Below are 2,342 nucleotides of genomic sequence, written 5' to 3' on the forward strand. Positions count from 1 at the left end.
CTATTGGAGAGACCTCGCCCATCCCCAGTAGTTCTCCTCGACCAAGGCATACAAGTGTCGAGTGGAGACTTTGGGGAGAACTTTTCTCGCATGGTGAATCAAGCAAATGTGTGTTCTTCCACTGGCCTCCCCAACATGGAGCTTCTCAATGCTCTGGAGAGGCTCATGTCTGAAAAGATGCCCACATCATCAAGAGCTGTACTGCCAGCGAGAGATAAAATAATCTTGACCATGATGGCTTTCAAGCATGCTCTGACATTTGATTTTCTTTCTAATGTCTTTGGTGTCCCCATCTACGGTAAGCACCACTGTGAAGCGGACAACAAAGGTCCTTGCAGAATTCTTGAAATGTGCAATAACCTGGCCTTCTAAGGACGAGGTTTTGCACAACATGCCGGTATGTTTCGAGAAGTTTTCTCACGTCCGCATTGTGCTGGACTGTACCGAAATTCCTGTCGGCAGACCAAAGTGCCTGAAATGTCGGATAAGCATGTACTCTCACTACAAAAAGGGACACACCGTAAAGTTCATGATAGGTGTTTCACCCGGTGGCTTGATTACTTACCTAAGTAGTGGTTACGGAGGGCGAGCCTCAGACAAGGCCATCTTCGACCAGAGTGGTTTAGTTGATAAGTTGTTGCCTGGCATCGACCACATCATGGTTGACAAAGGTTTTCTTATAGACGCCACATGCGAATCGAGGCTCATAGCTGTAGTGAGGCTCCCCTTCCTGCACGCCAAAAAGCAGCTGACCAAGGCTGAAGCTCTTGCCACTAAGCATATAGCTGCGGCAAGTGTTCACGTGGAAAGGGTCATTCAAAGAATTAAGCTATTGAAGATAGTGTTCCAGAAGATGCCCTGGAACATGGTGCCACTAGCCGATGACATGCTGAGTATTGCATGTGGCTTAGCCAATTTATCCCCTCCTGTTCTGGCGGATAACAAGTTCACATAGTTTTTTTTTTCTTTAAGCCATGGGGTTTGCATACAATATTGTTGGGGTTCCGAGTTTTCTTTTTTTTTCAGTTCCAATTTTGTTTGTAAGCATCAAAAGAAACTCTTTCCAAACCCTTATTACAAAAAAAGGGTAACCTCGCTCTGATAATAGTGAACACATATATAACTTTCAGGCATCTTTCTGCTTCATAGATTTATTTTAATGCAATCTTTCGTTTTGTGTTTTCTGCTTGTATGTGTGTGTGTTTATGTTTTTCTGTGAAATTTAGTAAGTGATGTTCATATTATTGCAAAGATTCCGATTGATACCTGTGAGGAAGCCTCTTATTGGAAACCTCGGAGTAGCAGCCTGGAAGCTAGTAGTATCTGAGAAACGCAAGTTCTTGAATGAAACATGAGCTGTTATCATCCCTTTTATTGTCAATTAAATATTGCACGTACCCACATCATTCACAATAGTTTTCATTCACAACAGACACATAGGTTGATCTAGGAGCTTATTGACCCAAAAGTTAAAATTTTCACATATAACAAACACGAAAATGTCTTACACATAAGCCGAGGCTCTATAAATACCAGATTTTATACTCCAGTGCAGTTAACCAGAATAAATATTGATAAATAACCTAAATAAATTGCACAGAATCCTCAAAGCTTAAATTTTATAGTATTATGCAGTTTGTCCTCGAAACCAACATTCATAATGATGCGGTGCTCATCCAGATTGAAACGAATAGAGGTGGGGACTGACTTTAGTGTCCCTGGGTTCCGCAGCACAAGCTTTCGCTCCATATGCACCAAGCTGCAGTGCGTTAACACACTGGGCCACTTGTTGTGTGCAAACAATAAAGAACTAACAATAAAGTTATTTCGAAATAATACAAAAATGCAATACAACATCAAAACGCCTAACCACAAAAGCCACAATTCATCTCGGCCAATCAAGTGCAAGGAGAAAGGTAGTGGCAATCAGGTGCCAGGAGCACTCTAGCAGTCTGGTGTCTGAACTGCAACAGCAGCGATACGGTTGCGCTGCAGTTGCGCGCCGGGCTGCTAGATTCCACATAGTCCCATGTTTCCTAACTGTAATTAAATTAGCGCATGCTTTCACAACAACCTCTAGACAACAAATGCGAAGTGCTGAATGCATGTCGCCGCCTAAAGAAGGCCAACGAGTACTTGTATCAGTGGTCCCAGCCAAATGCTGTTGTCGTGTCCAATCTGTGCCTGGCGTTGACCTTCTTTAGGCGACGTCATACATCCAGCACTTCAAATTTGTTGTCTAGGAGATATTGCCTTTTGTCATTGTTGGGCACACTTCACCACATTGTCATGTGGCAAGCCACTGTTGGTTAACTAACCAAGATAACGCAGTGTTTGCGTAG

General features: G+C 43.0%; 1 protein-coding gene across 1 annotated transcript; it reads left to right on the forward strand.

The window, feature by feature from the left end:
• Window positions 1–391: 391 nt before the first annotated feature.
• On the forward strand, window positions 392–955 carry LOC120842676. The gene has a single exon (XM_040213833.1). It carries the CDS (start codon window positions 392–394, stop codon window positions 953–955), a length of 564 nt encoding a protein of 187 aa, XP_040069767.1.
• The last annotated feature ends 1,387 nt before the right edge of the window (window positions 956–2,342 follow it).

This window comes from Ixodes scapularis, unplaced genomic scaffold (genome assembly GCF_016920785.2).
Source record: "Ixodes scapularis isolate PalLabHiFi unplaced genomic scaffold, ASM1692078v2 PGA_scaffold0__279_contigs__length_252992795, whole genome shotgun sequence".
Lineage (NCBI taxonomy): Eukaryota > Metazoa > Arthropoda > Arachnida > Ixodida > Ixodidae > Ixodes > Ixodes scapularis.